The sequence below is a fragment of the Pyxicephalus adspersus genome, chromosome 2, assembly GCF_032062135.1.
Source record: "Pyxicephalus adspersus chromosome 2, UCB_Pads_2.0, whole genome shotgun sequence".
Taxonomy (NCBI): Eukaryota; Metazoa; Chordata; class Amphibia; order Anura; family Pyxicephalidae; genus Pyxicephalus; species Pyxicephalus adspersus.
Genome location: NC_092859.1, coordinates 47,088,537 through 47,111,531, shown reverse-complemented (window position 1 = coordinate 47,111,531; position 22,995 = coordinate 47,088,537). Strand labels below are relative to the sequence as shown.

General features: G+C 38.0%; 2 protein-coding genes across 2 annotated transcripts; one reads left to right on the top strand and one right to left on the bottom strand.

Annotated features, from left to right (window-relative positions):
• The first annotated feature begins 582 nt into the window (after positions 1–582).
• WDR55 (WD repeat domain 55) lies at positions 583–11,462 on the top strand. The gene is made up of 9 exons (XM_072400685.1): positions 583–628; positions 2,400–2,447; positions 3,241–3,398; positions 4,391–4,491; positions 6,141–6,228; positions 7,372–7,551; positions 8,614–8,713; positions 9,778–9,947; positions 10,236–11,462. The coding sequence occupies exons 1-9, from the start codon at positions 611–613 to the stop codon at positions 10,585–10,587; spliced, it is 1,215 nt and encodes a 404-aa protein (XP_072256786.1). The 5' UTR covers positions 583–610; the 3' UTR covers positions 10,588–11,462.
• A 3,298-nt stretch (positions 11,463–14,760) lies between these two features.
• Positions 14,761–20,506, bottom strand: DND1 (DND microRNA-mediated repression inhibitor 1). Its single transcript, XM_072403129.1, has 5 exons — positions 20,357–20,506; positions 19,041–19,158; positions 17,728–18,189; positions 15,554–15,931; positions 14,761–15,188 (listed from the first exon to the last, which is right to left on the bottom strand). The coding sequence occupies exons 1-5, from the start codon at positions 20,492–20,494 to the stop codon at positions 15,172–15,174; spliced, it is 1,113 nt and encodes a 370-aa protein (XP_072259230.1). The 5' UTR covers positions 20,495–20,506; the 3' UTR covers positions 14,761–15,171.
• Positions 20,507–22,995: the final 2,489 nt, after the last annotated feature.

The following is a 22,995-nucleotide window of genomic DNA, read 5'->3' as shown; positions in this document are numbered from 1 at the left end:
TGTGACAGGGACAATGTAAAGTGTAAGTCTTTAGAGCCTGACATTTGTATCGGAAAGTTGCTGAAAGATTTACTTTCTAATTCACAATAACTATGACAATGAATAAAATGCAACAGAATACAAATATTTGTATGAAAACTCTTATGTGCTGCCCAGTCTATGGTATATGGCATGTGTTGTACATCTTGTTTGCCTCTAGGTGGCACTGCAATATGTTAGTACAAGCGCCGTCACTAAAATATTTTTTAAACTTCAATAGAAGCGTTGTGGTAAAACCACCAAAAACGATGCCATTGTAAAAAACACTGTTTAGAAATAAAAAACAACAACCCCGGGCACTTCATAAAATATTCTATTCGGAGTCCTTCACAAACGCTAATTAAACAATATTGGCCATTGTTGCTTACCGCAAGGTCTTTGCAGTATTTTCGAAGCAACGTTAGAACTAAAAACCATAAGCTACTACATGACTCAATATTATTTTTGCACATATTCTGAACAGAAGAATATTTTGGGGGGGACCTAATAATCTTATACAAAATTGAGGCCTGGGCACACGTTTTGTTTGTGTTCTACAGAGCTGCCAGGACCTTTCCGGTTCCCGATAAAGATGGCGACCCCGGTGGAGGTAAGCGTGAGTGCTGCGTGTGATCGGTGTGTTTTCATAGGACCAGAGTTTTCTTGTTTCCTATCACTCCTCCGTCACCCGAATGTTATATACACGGTATATTATCCGGGTACACACAGAGCTTTCCCATACTTCCATAGATCAGTGCAGACACAAGCCTTGGTCTACATGTACAATGTTCTGCTCCTCAGTACAATACTAAATAAAGTTTTTATGTTTTATGGAAGTACAGGAAGGTTTTTGTTATGCACAAGTGTTTTTGCCTGAACTTTTATTGGTTATTAACGCAAACAGAAAACTATTTCACATGTAACTAATGTTTTGGTGTATGCGTATAACTGTAATGTATAATCCTTGTGATCCTTATAACTGAGACCAGACATCCAGTCCTCCTTTGCATACAGCTCTGTTCTATGGAGGGGAGGATCACGTCAACCCGCTGTGCTCATCTCCATAGAAGGGGCGTCCTGTACACCGTCTAGTCTGCCTGATTGCACGGAAATATGTGTCCATGCGCACCATTATTACACACAGTATTTATATAGCACCAACATATTACGCAGAGCTGTACAAAGGCATTCTTCACTGTAAGGTCTGTGAAAATGTGGAATCGGCTCCCCCCGAAAGTAGTTTCAGCAACTACTATAGATTTAGAAAAAGCTGGATGCTATTCCAGAAGCAGAGAATATAACTGGGTATTAAGGCATTAAAGTAAAAATACCAGTGACTGCTGATCATCCGATTGCCTCATGGAATCAGGAAGGAATTTTTTCCCCTTGGAGCAAATTGTACCAGGGGTTTTCTCTTTTTCAGCCTTCCACTGGACCAACTGTGTCTTATAGGGTTTTATATCTGGGGTATGTTTATTTCCCTAGGGGTTGAACTTGATAGACGTATGTCATTTTTCAACCTAACCTACTATGTAACTATGTATAATTTAAAAGAAACCCCCCCTCATTGGATGAACAGAAATGCTGCTGTATACATGGTAATAGCCATTTATATGATGTACAGGGGTTTCTGCACCTCTAAAGGGGAGTTCGAGTAAATATCAATAAATAGATAGACTATGAGGTCCTAGATTTTTATTAAATGGAATTAGTTACTGCAATATCCAATCTATAGGCCTGTCATTCACTAAAATAACAGGGTTAGGGAGTACATGAACCAGAAACATTAACATAACAGAAAATAAATGTTTAAATATAAATAACCTTTTTATTGTACGAAAAAATCAGAATGTAAATACTTTTACCAAATAATGTTTTTACAATGTGTGCATATGTAAAGCTTTGTACATGGGTAACTGGGTTTGGGTAAACAAAAGCAAAAGACTTCCTGTGGTCACTAATAATATTAAATACCCAGAGTGTGCCTGGTGGCCGGGGTATTTGTCACATTACCATGCTTGGAAGTGGCATGATGGCATTCAAAGCATCATTTTTTTTTTTGGCAGAAAATGGCCACATTCACATTTAATATACCTATTAACCAGTGGTTGTCAACCTTTCAGACCACTAAATCCTTGGAATCCGGAGAGCTGTGTGTCACTCACTTGTGGTTTAATAATGCTGAAAGGTGTCCTGTGTGTACAAAGTGTCAGATATGCTAGTAAAAAAAATACTGTTAGGTATTATTTGGTTCTACTATTCTGTTACATACATTTATGAAAAAGTAACCAATTGTGTTTATTGTTTTGTTTTATTCCTTACATGATATTGGTTTAGCTGTTAGTAACAACCTTCATGTCATTATTATTCTTTTATTGTAGGCTGTGCCACTAAGCAAAGAAGAGGAAAATGAAGAGCAGAGCCAACAGGTTATAATACATTTTGGTTCTCAGTTAATAGACAAGTAATGTTTTTCTGCAGAAAGAGGATTTTATTATTATTATTATTACACCGTATTTATATGGCACCATCATATTACGCAGCGATGTACAAAGTCCATAGTCATGTCACTGTCCCTCAAAGGAGCTCACAATCTAATGTCCCTACTATAGTCATATGTCATTTATACAGTCTGTCAATTTTTTTTGAGGGGAAGCCAATTAACTGAACTGCATGTTTTGGGTTGTGGGAGGAAACTTATGCAGACACGGGGAGAAACTGCAAACTCCATGTGGATAGAGTCCTGGCTGAGATTCAAACCTGGGACCTAGCACTGAAAAGGCAAGAGTGCTATCTCTGAGCCATCGTGCATCCCAGGATTTCTTGTTTACATAACCCTGCTCTAAAGTAAATCCCTGTTTTCAACTTTATCATTTTAAAACATCTAAGTATAATTCTGGTGCATCGAAACCAAAGGTGTTCAAAATCACTGTAATCCTGGAACAAATCCATTTGTGATGTTGGAACACACCTGCAGTATGTACAGTACTGCATAATATGTTGGCGCTATATGAATCCTGTTTATTAATAATAATAATAATAATAATAATAATACTGACCCTATCTAGAGTTATATTTGTTTATTCTGCAGTTGATTACACAGAAGTTTAATAAATGCCTTTACTTGTTTACTTTTAATATTTGATTAGTATTTAAACACCTCAGTGCAGGTTTAGGAAGTACTTTAGACAGCTTACCTAAATACAATATCAACTTCTACAGAATGAGACTGAGCAGTTGGATGATACCCCTGGCCCTGCAGAACCGAGGGTGAGAGACACACCAGGAGACATAACATTTGAGGCTGCTGTGAACACAATTTCCTTTCACCCTACCCGGGATATAATTGCCGCAGGAGATGTAGACGGTGATGTTTTCATGTGAGTTTGATTTTAATCAATATTGAAATGGACTATTGTTTGCTTAATTTTATTTTTATTCTTTTCAGTTGTTTTTACTTGAAGGAGAATGTATAGGTTATGTGCTAAGCAAAGAAGTGACAACTGAAAAATAGATTTATGCGAACTTAAACGTATTTTTTCACGTTACCTAAATTATTTTTTTACGGGGGGGGGGTTAAAACTTTAAAAAATAAAAAAAGTCTTTATTACCGAATGGGAGTACAGAGCCTCCTGGTATACTCTTGTCATGCATCCCAGGAGGCCTTTCATTGTGTGCAGTGAGTTGTTTATTTTTAGTTCTGCTTTAAGTGTAAAAGCCTCCTGAAAGTCCTCACACTGTGTCCATAAACACCTCTTCATTTGATAAACTTTGATAAAAGGCTGAAATTGTACTTCATTACTTGTCATCAGTTCACCATCAAACCTGAAAAGTCAGCCGGTTTCAGCAGAACACATTACACAGTCTGGGCTAGCTGCAGAAATTTAGATGACATTTTCAGCTGTCTTTGCAGGCTTGCAGGATATATGAGTTCCTTCTTCAAAAAGGGTGTGTTGAGACAGCAACAGCTTCACATAGAAACTAGAATTACCCAAAAATATTGTTACGTATAAGTATATAACTAATATTTGACCCGTGAATCAAAACCATAGTGAAACTTGTGCACTTTTAAAAAAAGCTTTGGTTCATGTTACAAAAGCGACTTTGTAAAAAAAAAAAAAGAGTACAATTAACTGTTTTCTTACACGATAGAGTATTCTAAGAATTTTGTTTAAATACCTTTATTGGCATAGTGTTTCAATGAATGTCATTATTAGACTTTTAGTGTAACAAGCCATAATACCACACATATTAACCTTAACATTTTGTAGGTGTAAAAATATTCATATTCCAATTGGACACTCACTTTTGGTGGCATATACATGGCATTATCACTGAATCACAGCATTCCATTTTTTCTTGTTTGTTTCAGTTATTCATATTCTTGTGTAGAAGATGAAAATAAAGAACTTTGGTCATCTGGACATCACCTCAAATCATGTCGAGATTCAGGATTTTCCACCGATGGCCAACGTAAGCAGTTCTCTTTTCAAGTCTTAAACTTACACACATGAATTTGTGAAATAATGAAAAAGACAGCTGTCTCTACCAAAAAGTAAACCTGACAATGCTTTATTACCGATATTATAATATGAAAGTTTCCCCAACAGATTTAATTTTATAAGCATAGTACACATCATAATTTAAATCTTCTTTGATGTCAGGCCATTTTTTTTGGAATTGGTTATTGCTTGTTTCTGTTTAGTGGGTTTTAGTTTGGTTTGGTTACAGGGCTTTTCCTGATCCCAATATTCCTTTCCTACCAAAACCTGTATAGTTATCTGATTTGATCCATAAGAGCTATGGTTACCATACACTGTACTGATAATGGTCAAAAAGTCTCAAACAGGTGTGTGCAGTCTAGAGCAGGGTTCCCTTACCCCCGGTCCCACTGACAGGTGGGCTGCGAGAGCACGGAGACCAGCGGTGGTCCGCAGCTCTGGCCGGTGCACCCCCCAGCGTGGTCAGGAGAAGGACCCTGCATGGAGGCGTACTAGCCAGAGCCGCAGACCATGTCTCTTGTACGGATCGCAGACTCAGGGCGGTGGGCGGGTTGTCTCTGGACACAACCTGTCCACTTTCCTATCTCAGACCTACGATGGGAGAGTGGGCGGGTTCTGGCATCACGACGTCACTGTGGGTGAAGTTTCTTCCCCTTCGCGTGACACGGAACCACTGGTCTAGAGTAAATATATCTACAAAATAATACGATTAATATATTAATACAAGTATTATATTATTATTATATTATATACTATAATAAGCAGCCTAGGCTGTGCATTTGGCTGTCATTGCAAAAAGTTGTGATTTGCATGGCTAAACCCACTTAGCAAAAATGATGATGTGTCTTTTTATTTTGGGAATTAGGATGGGAAAAACATTCTACCTTCTGTTCCAGAGGGCTTTACTGTGATATAAAGCAACATTGCAATATATTATAACCTCTTGGAAGATACAACTGGGCCAGAGATTGTGCTTTTGTTTAAAGTGCTTGATGTAGTGCAGTAACAAGCATGTGATACCACAGAAGAAATTTATAATATCTTCTAATCCTGGTAGAATGCACAGGAAAGAGAGATCTCGCTTTATGTAACAGAAGAGCATTTACATTTGACCTCGAAATCCGGATTTATCAAGTTTAGATAAACAACTCAGACAACACTCATAAATATTAAAGTGGAACTAAATTAAACCAAGAAAAAAATGAACAGACAGGTTCATTATTGCAGACAGAGCCTGTGCCTTCTGTAGTACAATAAACTCATCTGGCTGTTTGCAATCTTATCTCTGTGTACACTGAGCGGTGCATGCAAAGCAAACAGCGTACAATGCCAGGTATCTGAGCATCCCCTGCATCCTGGGAATGAATGAACTTCCATGGGCATGCACAGGATGGCTGAAAATTCCATTCTTAAGTGAGTGAATGCAAATGAAATACTTCAATCAGACAGGTTAGTGTATTTTATTGCAGATAAAAGCACAAATATTAAGCACAGCACCATGCACAGATTTAAGTAGTTCTTGTATCAGAACACACAATTTTAACCCCTGTGTACGTGTGGCCTTAGATCATTTAATTACTGTTTCTGAACTAATCTGAGTTAATTTTTCTTCTGTTTTAGAGCTTTTCACTGTTTCTAAAGACAAGTCTATTCACATTCTAAATGTGGAAGAAGGAAAACTGGTCAAGCGCATTACTAATGCTCACGAGTAAGAATTTTCCTCTGAATCGTACAGACTGCACATTTTTAGTCGTTGTAGGGTAGACTTTTGTAAACATCTTATATTTAGTCCTTAGATTTTATTTATTGACCAACAAAGGATAAATAATAAACCTAAAGCAAACATAGAGCTGTTTTCTGTGTCATCCAACCATTTATTTCTACATTTCCTGGCTACTACTTTAAAAAAAAAATTATTGGGTCTAAAAGTTGCATCCAAAACATGTGAGCAAAAATGGAAACCAAAAGAAACTTGTAAAAGTTAAGCTCCAGTCAGATATCAAAGTTACAAAATATTGCAAATTACTATTTCTTCTAAAATCGTTTTATGTATTTTAAATGCAAGCAGTGTAAATGCTGAAATTTAAGTCTGGCTTAAAGAAGAATCTGCAGCAGCCAGCTATTTTTGTAGAACCTGTATGAGTGTCTTACAATAAAATCAAAAATTCAGAGTTCCTGCCTTGTCAGACGGGTTTAGTTGTGTGGCAGAATTTAGGATTTGATTGACACAAGTACAAATATTCAGCAGAAATAAACTGTCATATATATTTTTATCTGTGTATTTGGCTAATTGCCTTGTTATAGACTAAAAGGTTACTATGGGCTGCAGGTCCATTCTGTTCCTTTTTTAGCAATTCTCTTAGATAAACATTATTGAGGTTTTTTAAATTATTTAGGTTTACTTTTTGTGTTTCACTTTTTGCTTTATTCCTTCTGTTTATCACTATTTTGTTTTGAGCCTGATTTTGGAAAAACACAGCTAGAAAAAAAAGGAATCCTTTGAAAACAGCAACCAGATCGATGCTTTGTGTCTATGAAGCTTCTTATTTATCCAGGTCATGGTATGGGTAGTAATAGTTTACCAAATTCTGCTGGAGGTATTCTATACCATTAAAGATCCCCTACTATCTGGATTACCTGTGCGGATGCCTGTGTAGGTGAACTAGGGAAGCTAATTGAATGAGTGGCAGAAGGTCTTCTTCATTATAGAATGAGTGTAGTGAAATGTGACTATTAGCAAGTCAGATGCTGGTTTGCAGTTTTCTTAACCCTGTCCTACAGTTTTTATAAAGTAAATGTATGAAGCTAAAAACTGTGTAATCTACATTTCCTGTTTTTTTCATGGGTACAGCTCTGCCCTGAACAGCCTTCTTGTGATTGATGAAAACCTTTTTGCCACTGGTGATGAGAGCGGTATGCTGAAAGTGTGGGACCTCCGGAGAGGTACAGCTTTTATGGAGATGAAAAATCATGAAGAATACATCAGTGATATGGTCATTGATCAAAACAAAAAGCTGTTACTTACTGCAAGGTACTTCAACCACATCATCTTCTGTAATACATAAAAATATATAATAATAATAATAGTACATACATAATATATATATATATATATATAGTTTCAATAAAGAAAGGCAATTGGTATAACATTATTTTTCATATTTGATAGTTTTTCTGGTAAAAATGGGAACAAACTCTCCTGTCATAGTTAAAAATAGTTGTTCCTACAACCAATACAATGGGTATATATTACAATGGTGCACTAGGTTCACTCAGCTATCACCCTCCCCAGATGCATATACAAGAGAAGACCTTCCACTAAATAGAAAGTTTGCACACACTGACTGTGCTCCTCCCTCTTCCTAAAAACATACCTGTAAAACGTGAAGTTAGAATTAAACTTATCCCTGAATCCAACCTAAGAGTGGATGCTGTTATCACCCTTCATGGTAGATTCCTGTGAAATGAGTAGCATGCAAAATCTCACAAGAAGACACATTTTAATGGATTAGAGTGCCAATGCTGAAGATGGGGTAAGGTACGGTAAAATCCTGGCCCTGGCCCTCGCTTAGAGCTACAGGTTTTATTCTACTCTCATGGAACATTGCTGAGTGTTTGAATGACCTATAGCCATGAACTACTGCAATAATGTAGGAGGCAGGAGATACTCTACTTAACCAGTAGCATCAGGTATTTCATTTTATTTCGTAAAATTGGGGTATAGCAAATCGGAAGTATATGCAGCAGGGTAAAGTGGCCATTTTAATAAAAACTGTTGTGTCTTGTGTAAGTTACGACTTGGATAATAATGGAGAATTGGATGTGCCGCATACCTGGAATTAAAGCGGCTACTTATCCAAAACAGTTTCCAAGTCAGTAGGGGTAAGTGTGTAAAAGAAACATGCAAACACTTTATGGTGACCACTAGTTTTGTTAGTTGGCCCTCTGGAAACTTTCTTTAGGGGATTGCTGTGCCTGTTTGTATATCTGTCATGCTGAAGTAAAGCACAACATAAAACTCAATGATGTTACAAATATAACATATGGTTTTCTTTTAGATTAAATCATAATGTTAACATTTTTTTCTTTGTAGTGGAGATGGAACGATGGGAGTGTTCAACATAAAGCGACGAAGGTTTGACCTATTGTCTGAATACCAGAATGGAGACCTGACATCTATTTCTATAATGAAGGTTGGTGCAGTGATGAGATATACATATAAGACAACGAAACCTAAAAAGTTGTTGGACTTATTACTGACAGGTAGTAGGGTGCAGTAGTCTGTAGAAATGTAGAAAAGGTTTCCAAAAGGTAAATTCAAAATCTTTTTAGTGTGTTTGGCATAATGATCCGATATAGTGAACCATGTTTTCATGAATCTGTTGGAAAGATTCTTGACTTAACTCTTAATGTTAGTACTTCATAACAAGTCATAACAATAAGCTAACAACTCTATGCCACTCCCTAGCAGTTAGCAGCAGGTTTGTCAGTCTGTGCTGCACACTTCTTCAGTGGCAATTGGATTGCCAATCTGCTACACTTAATAGGACTTGCACAGTGGCTTATAAGACTTTCATTCCACCCCTAATATTTCCTGCTGATAGGCATAACTATCATTGTAACCCATTGTTACCCCCGATTAGCCTGCCTTCCTCTGTTTGAAATTCCCCATTTAGCAAATTCTTTGAAAAATAATTTTAAAATTCTCATTATTAATTAATTTGTGTTGTAACAGTTTTTTTTTTTAAACCCAATTTTTAATATTTGTCCTCCCCAGTTAAACTAAAAATGTTGCTGATCCCATATTTACACTAAAGGAAATTGGAGGTGTCCCTCTTGTTTATTTTGCTGCATAAATATTTCACTCCCATTTATTTTAGATTTATTATGACATAAGCTGGTCACAATTTATCAGTAAACCAGACTCAAAAGTGCATAGAGTAGCAAGCTTGTGCTTACCACCTGCTGTTTGCAGATGGTGACTGTGATTTATTTAAATGCAATATTTAAAGTATAAATGTCATGTAATACAAAGGCTTGTTACAGGACGGTTAAGCATTTAAATCAAAGAATCAGAATTACAATATATGTTCCCATAGATTTGTAGGGGCAGATGTCCTTTTATATTTGAATTAAAATAAAATGTATTTTATTAAAAGTAATGTATGTAAATACCCTAAACTTTTTTTTAACTCTTCTCTTTGATAAGACACAAAAGTTATTAAGCATTTTAAAAATTTTTTTTGCTTTGCTTTAGAGGGGCAAAAAGGTGGCTTGTGGATCAAGTGAGGGGACAATCTACCTGTTCAACTGGAATGGCTTTGGAGCGACAAGTGATCGTTTTGCAGTGAAAGCAGAGTCTATTGACTGCATGATTCCAATCAATGATAATATTGTATGTACAGGATCCATGGATGGTGTCATCAGGTCAGTAATAACAGCTGGTTTAGTTACTGCAAAGTGTTCAGTGCATTCCCTTTAGATACACCAATTTATTTTGGCTACTCTACTTGGCTATTGGACACAAAGCAGTGCTGCTTGGTTACTGCAAGTGATCTTGGCACAAAGAACACTAAAGGAATTTATTTTACTAGATAGACTGATTCTTCATAGTACTTTCAAAAGTTTAAAGCACTGTGCAGTTATATCATGACTTATCTTTAGATTGTAAACAATAATACACACCACTGAATTGAATTTTTTGTTTTTTTACAGGGCAATCAACATTTTACCTAACCGAGTCATTGGCACTGTGGGCCAGCATCCAGGTGAACCAATAGAGCAGCTGGCAAAGTCCCACGATGGCAAGTACCTGGGCAGTTGTGGCCATGACCAGAAAGTGAAGTTCTGGGACATTTCATCGATTGGTTCCATTGAAGTGGATGTTTACAGGAAGCGGAAAAAGAACAAGCAACTTCAAGCCCTAAGCAAGAAGGCATTTGGTGGAGCAGATGACTTTTTTGCAGACTTGAAGGAAGAGACATCAGAAAGTAAAGAAAAGGAAGAGGAGGAGGAAGATGATGATGATGATGATGATGACGACAGTGATGACTCAGACAGTGACTAAAATCATTTATATTAAGATAATTATATGGACCTTTACTGGATCTTTAATGTTTTTTATTTCACACAGTGGGACTTTTACAGACCAGCTGGGGTATAAATGAAAATATCTGACAACCAGTCTGTTACTCTTCTGATCAATGCAGGAAAGGCTGGAATGGTTTTTATTGTATATTAGTTCCAACAGAGAAATATGGAATATGTGTCACCTTATAAATTTTAGAAATGACAGAGCTGCTCTGTTGAGGAGATGACTTTGGGGTGAATTCCACACCTTGCACTGTTGACCTGCCATTTCATTTGTATCTCAATGGTTTAGCAGCACAAGGCTCAAACACCAGCCCTTCTATCCCTTGTAATAATAGATTTGTGTGTTTTACTTAAAGATTGCTGAATATCAAATCACTTACCATAGAGCCTTTTGCAATCTATCAGTCTTTCCCAACCTTTTAACCCTGAAGTTTTAAGGAACCTCTGCCAAAATATATTCTTTGGAATCCATGTATTGATAGTCAGTGTGAACAATGTCGCTCTAGTTGTGGACAGGTAAAAGAGCATTGGGGTCATACTTGTGGCTTTAAACCCTGAACTATGCAGGGACCACCAGAGGAGGAGACAGCCAGCCACTGGCAATCCCTGCTACAGATCGTAAAGTAATTAACGTACCAATGTCAATATAAAGACTTGTGATTAGCACCCAGCTCTCAGGGCAGCCATGGCTGTCTATGAGTAAACGCAGCTCCCAATTGGCAGAGAAACCACATCATTTAAATTGTAATAAGACAAGTGACCTTTTTCAAATAACATTTTATAGTTTATTTCATCTCTAAAAACTGTTTTTTCTTACTCCTCTGACAAATAAAAAAAGGTTAATACAAAGTTTAATGCAGTCTGTGGCACACAATGTGAATCAAAAGCTCCCAGGTACATAACCTAGAACCTGCCTTGTTTGCTGGCTAGGAGACAGCAGCGGATTTACCAATCTCACAACATAGGGCTCAAGTTAGAAATTATTCCTCTGTCAGTTTATTTTAGATTCAGTCATAATTTTCACTTGCACAGATAGCATTTCTTATTGTGACAGCTGTTCAGTTTTGAGATTGGTCTAAAGAAATACAACCACTTGTCAGCGACGTAACAAAAATGTTAAAAAAAAAAAAAAAAAAAAAAAAAAAACACACACACACACTAAAAATATAAATAAATCACCAAATAGGATTGTTTAATGCACTGGAGCATAGTAAAGGCTTATAATTAAGAAGTGGAAAGTGTTGGTACTATTCAAGCCATTCCTCCAAACTGGATGAAATCACAACAGGAGAACTGGTCAGAAAGGCTACCAAGAAACTTATGCACCTTGGAGATTTTGTAACCAAGGTAAAATGTGTTGGTTAGATGAGAACAAAATTAGACTTTAGTGGAAAGCTAATACAGCTCAGAACAAGAAAACCTATAGTGGTGTTTTTTCTGCAGGGAACACAACACATGTCAGAATAGATAGAAAAGTGGATGTAACAAAATACTGTCAAATTCTTGAGAAAAACCTGCTGCCCCCTTCCAGAAAGTTATCAGGTTTACATTCCAACTTGACAATCACATAGCAAATTTGACCACACAGTGGCTGTAGCAGCCAAAGGTGTCATTGTGTGACAGTGCCAAGGCTTAAACTAGTGGATTGCACACATATTTAATAGCATTTGAGCTTGAACATTTATGTAAAGAGAAGTGGGCAAATATTGCAGAAGTCTAAGATGTGCAAAGTTGATGGAGAAGTAACACAATAAACCCAATTCCCTTTCTATAGTTCACATGCAGCAATCCTCAATCTTCTTTGTAACAATCCATGAACTCCCCCATCCACTAACCCAGGGGTCAGCAACCTTTACTATCAAAAGAGCCATTTTGCCTCCTCTTCCACTAAAGAAAAATAGTCTGGAGCCGCAAAACATAACACAGTTTATAAACTTTTAAAAGTTTTAATATTTTTTTAATTTTACCTGTTACAACAAGTGTGCATGTGTAGGCCTACTTTGAAATAAATTAAACACTGAACTATGCCCCTAGAAGCCTCCAGCTTCTAACGTATCATCCTGTTACATTAGAAGCTGGAGGCTCCTAACGTAACAGGGTAGAATTTTTGGATGGGCAGAGTTCTTTATGTTCTGACGATGCCTTAGCAATGAAATTTTAAGGGGTGTTAGCCACAGGTGTCCCTCATTTGCAGCTTTAATTTTGTTCACCTGTACCCCCCAATCTTGGGTAATTGGGGTTCAGGTGCTAGAAGCCTCCAGCAATGTGTAACAGGGTAGATTATTTTGATGGGCAGAGTTCTTTATTTTCTGACGATGCCTTAGCGATTCAATTGTAGGTGGTGTTAGCCATAAGTGTCCCCCACTTGCACATCTATTTTGGTCACCTGTACCGCCTCCCCCCCGTTCCAGAGAAATTGGGGTTCAGATGCTACCAGCAATGTGTAACAGGGTAGATTTTGATAGGCAGAGTTTTTATGAATTTTTAGGAGGTGTTAGCCACAGGTGTCCCGTACTTGCACCTCAAATTTTTTTCACCTGTACCCCCGTTTCCAGATAAATTGGGGTTTAGGTGCTAGAAGCCTCCAACAATGTGTAACAGGGTAGGGTTTTTTTTGATGGGTGGAGTTTTTAGGAGGTGTTAGCCACAGGTGTCCCCCACTTGCACCTCTAATTTTGTTCACCTGTACCCCCTTCCTGTTTCAGAGAAATTGGGGTTCAGGTGCCTCCAGCAATGTGTAACGGTAGATTTTTTTGATGGGCAGAGTTCTTTATGTTCTGATGATAGCCTAACAATTAAATTTTAGGGGGTGTTAGTCACAGGTGTCCCCCACTTGCACCTCCATTTTTGGTTTTGTACATCTCCCCATTCCAGAGGAATTGGGGTTCAAAGGAGGGGGATGTCATTGTACACACCCATTTGTACACGCCCCGTGGTAGATTTATTTCACTGGTAGATTTTTTTCATTAGAACACCGGATAGGGAATCCCCCTCCTCCGCAGTGTCTTGGGAGGAAGGGGATCCCCCATCCGAGATCTCCCCACGGCAGCTGAAGGGAGCCACAACAAGGAGGCTGAAGAGCCGCATGTGGCTCCGGAGCCGCAGGTTGCAGACCCCTGCACTAACCCATTACTGCATTTCATAATATAATTACAGTCATCTCCAGGCACCCTAAACATCTAAGCTTTGCCTTTGATACAGAAATTACACTTCAAGCCATTTAATACTTGCAGTTGACCACAGGGGCTACTAAACATGCTCCTATTTAACTGAATAGAGACAGTTGGGAACTAGTTTGTGCATGCGGCTGCACTGAGGTTCCTCAATTCAAATTGAGTGACAAAAGACTTTCCAGTTCAGCAAGAGGGGAGAGCAGTGCAAAATTCAAAGGCTGCACACTTATAAGGTCTCAATTCCACAACCTAGTGCAACAAGTCTCTCCAACACTTTGTTTTGACCAAAGCAATATTACCTTTTTCCTTAGCTAATGTTGAACTCATTTTTGCAGTATTACCCTTCGTTATGCGATTGTTGGATGCCACTGTATGCTGTCCTTACTTATCCATCCCTTTACTTTCTAGGTACATCTTTGTGGTATACAGATCCCAACCGGGTCATGCCTCAGTGATTGCTACTAGAATGAATACTAGTTGCATGTAGTCAGAATTTACAGATAACTTATTCTATTGATTAAGGGGAAGATCATTAACCCATTGTATGCTACAGGTAATTTTAAAAGTTCCAATTTTGTTCTAAGTAGATTTAGAGAGGCATGTTTTGAGGAATTCTCACCTCACCTTTAGGTCAGTCTTAATGCCAGAGCACCTAGGTCCATATATTCCCTTTTGCTTTTCTCCAGCAAATAAGCAAATCTAGGTACACTCCAAAGCACAACATTGGGATCTGTACATTTCACCTGTACCCGGGATTTGAGCAGCAGCCTGCAAGCAACAATGCGATCATATGTCATGTCACATCATGTTGCACTTCCACAGGTAAATGGAACAGCTGCAGGAACTAAAAATCTTTTGCCCCCTTTTTTGCTGTACATTTAATTTAACCAGAACACTTGTTGGTTCTTCTGTTATAGTGTATGCTGGATTACGTTTCCCAAATTTAATACACAACAGTAAAGACAAAAAACACATTAGCTTGTTATTACAGATTTACTAAAACCTATATGTCAAACCTTTTAAAACAAACAAGATGCAAAAAAAACAAACAAGTTACAAACGCAAAGCCTTAAGTGTTCATAAATACACAAACTGATAAAACTTTGAGCTTAAAATACAAAACAAGTGCTAGGTGCAAAACAATAGTATAAAAACATTTAACAAACTTTTTTCAAAGTGCAATAACAGATTCCCCACAAAAAAAGTCACCAATTCTACTCGAACAACAGTAATTATGAAGGAACTTTAGTAGTAACGTGCCATTTGTGCTGCAAGTGCTACAGGACCTATTTAGATGCAAATACATCCACTGTGATTCTGTGAATTTTACGCAACACTAAAAACGTTTAAAAACCATTATCCAGATCCTGAAAAGGCGACAGCCACTAGTCACAGACGTACCCTGAAATAAAAATAGAAATATTAAGGAAACTATATATGTATATTATTTTCATGAGAGGCCTTTTTTTTTTTTTTTTTTTTTAGTCATATGTTATTACTATGTAACTGGTAAAAATGCAACGGTTAGAAGACTCTATATAGACTTCTAGCGCGAGGCGGACGATGGACGACACCGACTGTACACACGGAAGATTTTCGCCCGATAATTGGCCGATGCCAATTATCGGGCGATAAAAATCTGCCGTGTGTACGTAGCTCAAGACTTAGCTGCCACTGCAGCAAGTGTAGATTGTATAGTGGTTTTACCTCTAAATCAAAGCCTTGTCTTCATTTATATCAGTGAGAATTGTAACATGACACCCTTACCTAGTTTTGCCAGTATCCTCAACGCCACAATTTCTTTTGCTTGCTCATACTTGTCAGTGGGAATGAGTTTGTCGCCAATCAGCCAGGCATATCCAGTAAACGGATCACAATTGTTTGGCAAGACTACGCAATACCAAAACCGCAACCATCCACATGAGCCAAGACTGAGAAACTTGATTTGGTAAGTTGGCTGACCCAGGCCAAGTTGGTCACAGATTAAGCGAAGGCACTCCACACCACTGGGTGAAGGTGGCTCATTTGGGTTTAATTGAGAAACACTGGTATGAGGCTTTAAAAGCGCCTTGAAATACATTTTTTTCTTTATTGTGTTCTTCATCCAGTTCACCTGGATACGGCAACCAAAAAGTAAATAGGAACCTGTGAAGAAATGAAGCCAGACTGAACTGACCAATTTAAAAGGCTACAGCCATCTACTGCCAACATATAGTACAATAAGGCCAAGAGAATGTACACAGTTTTATCATGTATTCTTTGTTAACTGACTAAAATCTCAGGTAATCGTCAAACTAGTCTGCAGGTGGATCTCTGGGATGTTTTTATCTTTATGTAGTGCTGGAAGAAGTAAGATTAATATAGAGCTAAACAGACCACCACAACTCTATTTATGTTCCCATCAGGCTGAAGATACGGAGTAGATTTATTACACAAAGCTGCAAATTATTATTCAGTATATATATAGCACCATCATATTACACAGTGCTGTACAAAGTCCATAGTTGTGTCACTAACAGTCCCTCAAAGGGGCTCACAATCTAACATCCCTAGAGGGGGGATATGTCATTTATACAGTCAATTTTAGAGGAAAGCCAATTAACCTCACTGCATGTTTTTTTGGGATGTGGAAGGAAGCCAGAGTACCCAGAGGAAACCCACGCAGACACGGGGAGAACCTTGCAAACTCCATGTAGATAGTGTCCTGGCCGGGATTTCAACCTGGGACCTAGCGCTGCAAAGGCAAGAGTGCTACCCCAGAGTAAACGGTTACAATGCTGTCCCTTTAGATATCTCCCCCCCCCCCCCCCCAAAAAAAAAAAAGGGACAGTATAGTTCTCTGTTGTGGAAACTAAACCTATTGTAATGTTACAGGTGGGAAGCTCATGAAAAATGTGCAACTTTGAAAAGCATTGCACATTAAGGCATAATTACTTCCTACGGTGGCATGTTGTTTATGGGTTCAGGATCCTGTGCCACCGACAGCACTAGTAATAAGCCATTAAACCCACAAGTAATGATAATATACATTGCAGTGTGCACAGAAGGCAACAGATTTTATTCTGGCTATAGAAATCTTTTATAGGGGGGGGGGGGGGGAAAAAAAAAAAAAAAAAAAACCCTTGTTGTGGTAATTTGTTTCACTTTGATGAAGCTTGCAAAGAAAGCTAGTGAAATTGGTCAAATTTTTATTTAATTTATTTAAAGAAGCAAGTGTAACACTTAGTGTAGCAGATTTAATAGCCAATAGACCATGCATGAATGGCTGATCTTTCCACAAACATGCACGTTTTGTTTACTGTAATATATTTGAAACTGAGTTAAAGCAGAAAAACACACATCAGATAATCACACAAGACCAATTTTCAGCTAATTGGGAATGACTGCTGGGTGTTTGAATGGAGGAAAGGACCTTGGGGTGCCACTCGTCCCCCCCCCCCCCCCCAATATAGGAAAGGGCCTTCAACCTATATAGCTAAAATAGTTTACAGCCCACACTTTAACTCCTAAAGCAAAAAAAGAATAAAAATGTGTCTTCAACATTCTGGCTGTAAAAGATTAGACAGAGAAAACATTAAAGACCAATTAAACCATATATATTATCACTGTAATAGAAGGAATATATATATATATATATATATAAATTTTTGTACCATCGAGGTATATTGCGGGACAGACACACAATACTTGTAGGATAGTCCAGCAAGCCTTCACTCATATGTCTGCAGAAACATGTTATGGCTAGCACTGCCTGAGACCCATCATGAAAATATTTCAGGTGACATCATGTGTAAAGAGTTTAGACTTAAGAAATTTTCCCCCAATCACTACATAGAGAATAATAAAAATTAAAGAAAAATGCTTAAATTTATTTTTTGTCTATTTCAAGCAAAACTTCACAGAAAAACAAAGTGTTTGAAAGAATAAAAAAAGGAACAAACCTTCACATAGGGTTCTTTTTGCCATGGTTGCAGCTCGATGAGAACTGTATTTCAGAATTGCAAGATTTTTCATTTCAATGTTAGGACTAGCAAAAAGCAAGACTTTCTCCAGGCCGGCAGTCATTTTCCCCAAGACACTGGAAAGGACGTCTTTGTCTATGGCATTTGGCAGGCCATCCAGCTCCAGGTGACATTTTTCAATGCTTTTGCTGACTCCAATCCTGTAGCCAGGTTGAATCTCATATCCATGAAACATTGAGATGGCCAGCTCTGCATTGTGCACTGTAGTATATCGGGCAAAACCAAATCCCCGATTATGGCCACTAAAAGCCATCATGAGACGAAACTCATACAATTTGCCAGCACACTGAAAGAGTGGAATTAGTTTATCTTCAAAGATTTCTCGTGGAAGATTGTTGATAAAAATTTCTGTTCCAGGTGGAGGAACCTCCCCAACCCAACCTATAAATTTAAAGATGCAATTTTAAAAAAACAAAAAATATATAAAAGTTATAATATATGACTAAACTCAACACAATTTTTGTATGTGAATTGAGAATTTAGAGGATAACAAAGGAACCTAAGTTTTTTTGTTTTCATTTTTTAGCATCCCCACAATACACTTACCTTCAATCCTGCAGAGAAGTCGATTCATTAGGAGGTTTTTCCAATCGGGTCCCACGTCGTCCTGGTACACCCATCTTAAGGCCAACGCGCTAGGCGCCACCATCTTTTCTTTGTTCTTCCTTCATCACCTAACGCAGGCAAGAGATCAAGTGACGTGGATAGAGGAAAAAAAAAAAAAAAAAAAAAAAAAAAACACTTTACCACCGATCTCACTGCGCATGCGTGAGATCGGCAATTTTTTTTCCCCCTTTTAGTGAAAGGGCTCCTTCTGTGCGCACAAGGAGCAGCCAAGAGCCTCCTGGGATGTGTGATGTAGGCATCCCGGGAGGCTTTGCGCTCCCAATCATTCTCAATCACCTGTGCAAACAAGAATTATAGGGTGCAGCACAAAAAAAAAAAACTCTAAAAAAGTTTACGCTTTACGGTACACTTTAATGAACTGGTGGATGGAACCAGTGCACCAACAAGTTAAAAGGTACTACGGTAAAATGAAATACAGTGACAAACATGTAGAGATCTCAAAGCAGCAATTAGGAACTAGAAAGATCTAGAAACTGGTAACCTCTTAAAGGAAGTCTGTTCTGACATGCATGCTGCCCATGTTAGTTTGTCTGAGACTGTTTGCATGGCGCCCAGGTAAAAGGTTTTAGGTACGTAACATATATTCATTCTGCCCTTTTCCATACCTGCAGGGGGGCCACCGTATTTCCTCTGGCCATTGACTTGCACAAGATTAATATTACACCTTTTCATCCACTCCAGAAGGGAAGCGTTATTTTCATTATTCTGAGAATCCACCAAAGTCTGTTACAAAAATACAAAAAATAAATAAATAATTCTATTTGTTTCATTTAAAAGGAGAAAACAGACAAGGTAAAGATTTTTTTTATACCACAAAAGATAAAAAGCCAACTCCCACCCCTCCTTTTGACACAAGAGTATGATTTATTAAAGCTCACAATTACCAGAGATATTTGGACTATCATGTATTTCAGTTTTTCGGGTTTCTTAAAATCATTTGCCATTTGACAAGTGTTTTCAATCCTGGACTTGATCTATCCCAGGTTTGCTGGATCACCATCATGATAGTGGTCTTCTCCATTCATTATTAAATCAGTCCCAATAGACTTAGACTTCCATTTTTATATTTGAAAAGGGTGTAATGTGTTTGTATAGCAAAAACATTGTCAGAAAGGGACATGAGATCTGAAATTTTAATGGGAGTAATTGTTCAGCAACAATGTTCATGGAACTTTGCAGAAATGTGTTCCAATTGAAAAGTGCGCTCATTATACAGCAATAGTTCTCAAAATTTAAAGTTATTATTCTGCATTTCCTTCAGTAAAATTGTAAATTGCAGGAACCACATGAACAAATATCAGCTTTGGAATTTAAAAAGAAGAAATAATACTTTCAGGGATGAGCTGTAAAGACTAAATACTAAAGTTTGAAAACCACATATACATTTTGTTGTGCAGGGATTCACCAAGGTTAATCATTTACCAGTAAGGGTTAACAATCACACCTGAAGAACATTGCAGATTAAATGGAAGACCTCAAGCTCCTTGTTTTTCTGCAATCAGATTGCAGATAAATCACCCCCATGCTGTGGAAAATGCTGGGGCTTGAAGATCTCATGCAGAAAATACGCCAAACTTATATAAGTGCTACAATGGATAGCAAGCTGCAAACTTTTTTTTTTGTATATAATTTATAACTTGTATGCTCCACTTACTGCAACAAATATAAGCCTAGAATCCTGACAAGGCTTGCTGCAACTTCTATAAAGCTTTTGATTTGGGAAAGAAAACTAAAGCAAGACATACAATGGCTGGGAGTTGCTATGAGCTGCTCAGATCAGAAGTAATAAAGGATCTACATGTGAGCTGATCTAATTAGTGGGAAATTATTGTTCTTTTAGAAGGTACATGTCCTGCACTCATAATTCTGAGATCAGACAGCTGACACCCTCTCATTACATACTAAATAATAACAATAATACCTCGCCATCAGCATCGGTCATCATGCTGTCCATCATTGCAGAGAAATAAGATTCTTCCATCTGATCTGATAGGAACTCAAACTGAACAATGTGAGAATGCAGACTGAGTGCAAGCAACTGCCAATATATGGTCATCATCCAATCACAGGGCTGCCCTGCCCCAGACACCCCTCCCACTCAGCCTCCTCCTGGTAGCAGCCAGCCTGTGTACAATCTTCTCTATAATATAATTGGCTGCCAGGAAGGAATCTACTCTCATTTTGGAGTTATGTCATTCCGGCCTGGCCAATCAAGATGGGCAAAATTATTAAATGTGAAGGAGGATCAGGAATAATTTATAGCAAAAGAGACATATCCTGATCCTGCAGCAAAAAATTAAATTCCTGCTCACATTTTTTTTTTAATTTTCATTTTTATGTCTAGTTCCATTTAAAGCGGAAGTAAACTCAAAACAATAAAATCACACTTACTTTCAATCCCGCAGATCAGTTTATCCGTCGGGAGTTTTGTCCCGCGTCATCCTGGTATCGCCGGCATCTTCTCCTGTCTTCTTTTGCGTTTTTCTTCCTACATCACCCGATGTCGTACTATGCAGGCGCGAGATCGCGTGACGTAGATTGGGAAAAAAACTTGCCAATCTCACTGCGCATGCGTGAGATCAGCAATTTGTTTCCCTATTGATGAAAGGGCTCCTTCTGCGCATGTCTGAGATTTTTGGGCATGCGCAGAAGGAGCAACCAAGAGCCTCCTGGAATGCGTACAAGAATTAAGGGGGGTGTTGCACTTGAAACACAAATTTTTTACTTTAGATAAAAGAGTTGTCTACCCTTTTATGTAAAGTAAAAATTCTGAGATTAGGACTGCATTAAAAGCAAATAAACTTCCATCCCCTTGTTGGCATAAAGATCTTTACCCGGGCTTTTTCTGTGACCAAGATCTTCGGCTATTTTGATTGGCCAGGAGCTGAATGAAGTTACCCTTGTCTTTTAATCCTCAGGTGTACATAACACTTCCTATGTTATCCAAAGAGAGGAAGTGGGAGTTGTTCTGTTGTTTTAACACACTCCTGTCCTACAATGACAATTCTCTTTCACAGATATATCACACTGAATGTTGTCTCACCAGGACAGGACATTGTTTGCTCATTGTTTTTACAAATAAAAGTAAAGTACATTCAATATAACACACTTTTTAAGCTACATCCAAATTCATGTAGTAACTGCAAACCCCATGAATGTGGAATGTTTTGCTAAATTCACGTTCCCACAAGATGCATTAAATCCTGGATGAACCTAATGATGTACATGATTTACTAGTAAATAAATCTAATGATTTCCCCATCTCCAATAGACATTATTGGTTGGCCAGAAAGAGTATGGCAGCCTTGAAGAGTCTAGGACCACATTTTCAATGGAAATTACTTCTTGATCACAACTGTGTGATACACCATTTATCTCTTAGCTAATATCTATTATCTTAGTTTAGTGCAAATAGATTCACATTTAGTTTTTCATTTGCAGATCCACTGATAGTCAAAATAGGAAATAAAAATCACATCACAATATTTGTAAAGAAGCAATAATTAAATGCTGGGCATAAAGTTTTAAGAAAGTATTTGTGATAAAAACATACACACAGCAGTTTTCTTTTATTAACATGAATACAGATGTAGACACACTCTCCACGGAAATGTTTTAAGAAATGTGCTTCTACTATTTATTTAATACAAGCTGGGCACAGGGTCAAGACATTCAGAAGGTTGAAATGTGGCAGTGAGAAGTGTTCAGTGTATATAGCTGCAGACATGGCCAAACTTTCCTCTTTATTCCCAAAGCCTGTAGAGTATGCCTAGCCATTACTAAGTTTACCCCCAGCACTTCCTCTACCCCTCTAGATCATGTCAGAAGTTATTTTTCCTGTTGAAAAAAAAAATTTCTTTATTGCCTGTAACAGGTTAATTTTGTAAAATTTGCAGAGAGCCATCTGCTAAGAGCTCAGTTCCTACACAACTCCAGAACTTCATCTCCTGTAAACTCTTTCCTTATACCAGTATATAGGGGAGTCTAGGGAGCAGGGAACTTGTTTTGCTGGGAAAGAATGTGGAGTGGGACAAAAACAGGGTAGGGTCCAGAAGAGTTCTGTAGTCAAGCAGGCAGGGCTGACAAAACTGGATCTGGTTTCAGTGAAGTTATCAGCCCAAACAATAAGGTTAGGAGGTCGCTGGATATCTGACAGATCATTAGGTATCCGACAGTATATTTAAATGGATAAAACATAAGTGGTGGGGGTGGGGGGTGAATGTATTGAAGTGTGCAAAATATGCTTCATCTTTCAGTTTGCCCTGAAATAAAAAAAATCTCTAAATTATCACTAATATTAAACAGGATTTGTATAGCACCAACATATTATGCAGCGCTGTACATTAAATAGGGGTTGCAAATGGCAGATAGATACAGACAGGGGGAAAGGACACTGCCCACAGAGTTTACAATCTAGGAGGTGGGGGAAGTAACACACAATAAGAGGGGAGGGTAATTAATGGTGGGAAGTAGTGAGGGTTATTTGAAAACCGAGCATGGGTAGGCAAGTTTGAAAAGATGGGTTTTGAGTGCTCTTTTAGCAGAGCAGAAAGTAGGAGC

Excerpts from the sequence above, each read along its gene's own strand:
- DND1 (XM_072403129.1), bottom strand. The coding sequence starts at position 20,494 with ATGATGACCATATATTGGCAGTTGCTTGCACTCAGTCTGCATTCTCAC. Across the intron at positions 19,159-20,356 it reads TGACCGATGCTGATGGCGAG|ACTTTGGTGGATTCTCAGAA; the intron begins GTATTATTGTTA and ends TTTTTGTAACAG. Across the intron at positions 18,190-19,040 it reads ATACGGTGGCCCCCCTGCAG|GTTGGGTTGGGGAGGTTCCT; the intron begins GTATGGAAAAGG and ends TTAAATTTATAG.
- WDR55 (XM_072400685.1), top strand. Across the intron at positions 4,492-6,140 it reads ATTTTCCACCGATGGCCAAC|AGCTTTTCACTGTTTCTAAA; the intron begins GTAAGCAGTTCT and ends CTTCTGTTTTAG. Across the intron at positions 8,714-9,777 it reads CATCTATTTCTATAATGAAG|AGGGGCAAAAAGGTGGCTTG; the intron begins GTTGGTGCAGTG and ends GCTTTGCTTTAG.